Source organism: Geospiza fortis, unplaced genomic scaffold, assembly GCF_000277835.1.
Source record: "Geospiza fortis unplaced genomic scaffold, GeoFor_1.0 scaffold29, whole genome shotgun sequence".
NCBI lineage: Eukaryota > Metazoa > Chordata > Aves > Passeriformes > Thraupidae > Geospiza > Geospiza fortis.
In genome coordinates, this window is record NW_005054349.1 from 4,973,695 (window position 1) to 4,974,070 (window position 376).

The 376-nt window shown below is 54.0% G+C and overlaps 1 protein-coding gene across 1 annotated transcript in view; it reads right to left on the minus strand.

Moving 5' to 3' along the window:
* TBX22 (T-box transcription factor 22) overlaps nt 1–139 on the minus strand; it is a 6,101-nt gene extending 5,962 nt beyond the window's left edge. Inside the window, exon 1 of the mRNA XM_005423317.2 lies at nt 30–139. Coding sequence (XP_005423374.1) covers nt 30–139 — 110 coding nt within the window. The remainder of the gene's footprint in view (nt 1–29) is intronic.
* Nucleotides 140–376: the final 237 nt, after the last annotated feature.

The window sequence follows — 376 nt, forward strand, 5'->3', positions numbered from 1 at the left end:
TGGGGGGGGTCCCGCCCGTCCCCCCGTACCTGTACCCGTACCTGTATCGCTTGGAGTCCACGGGCACGACGTCGATGGCGATGTAATATTGCTGCAGCGGCTCCAGCCCCTTCACCTTCACCCGGACCGACGGGAACATCCTCCTGCGGGCACAGGGCACAGGGACAGCGGCTGAGCGAGAGCCAAAAGGGGCTGAGGAACTGGGAACGGGCGTCGGGAGGAAGGAAAATCGAACTCAACGAAAATAGCAGAAAAAGGGGCGAACTAAGTGAAATATCTGGACAGAACAGAGAAACCCGAGGCAACGAAACAAAACAAACAAACAAAAAAAAAAAGCCAAGAAATAACACTGTCCCTCACCAGGAAAAAAATATAA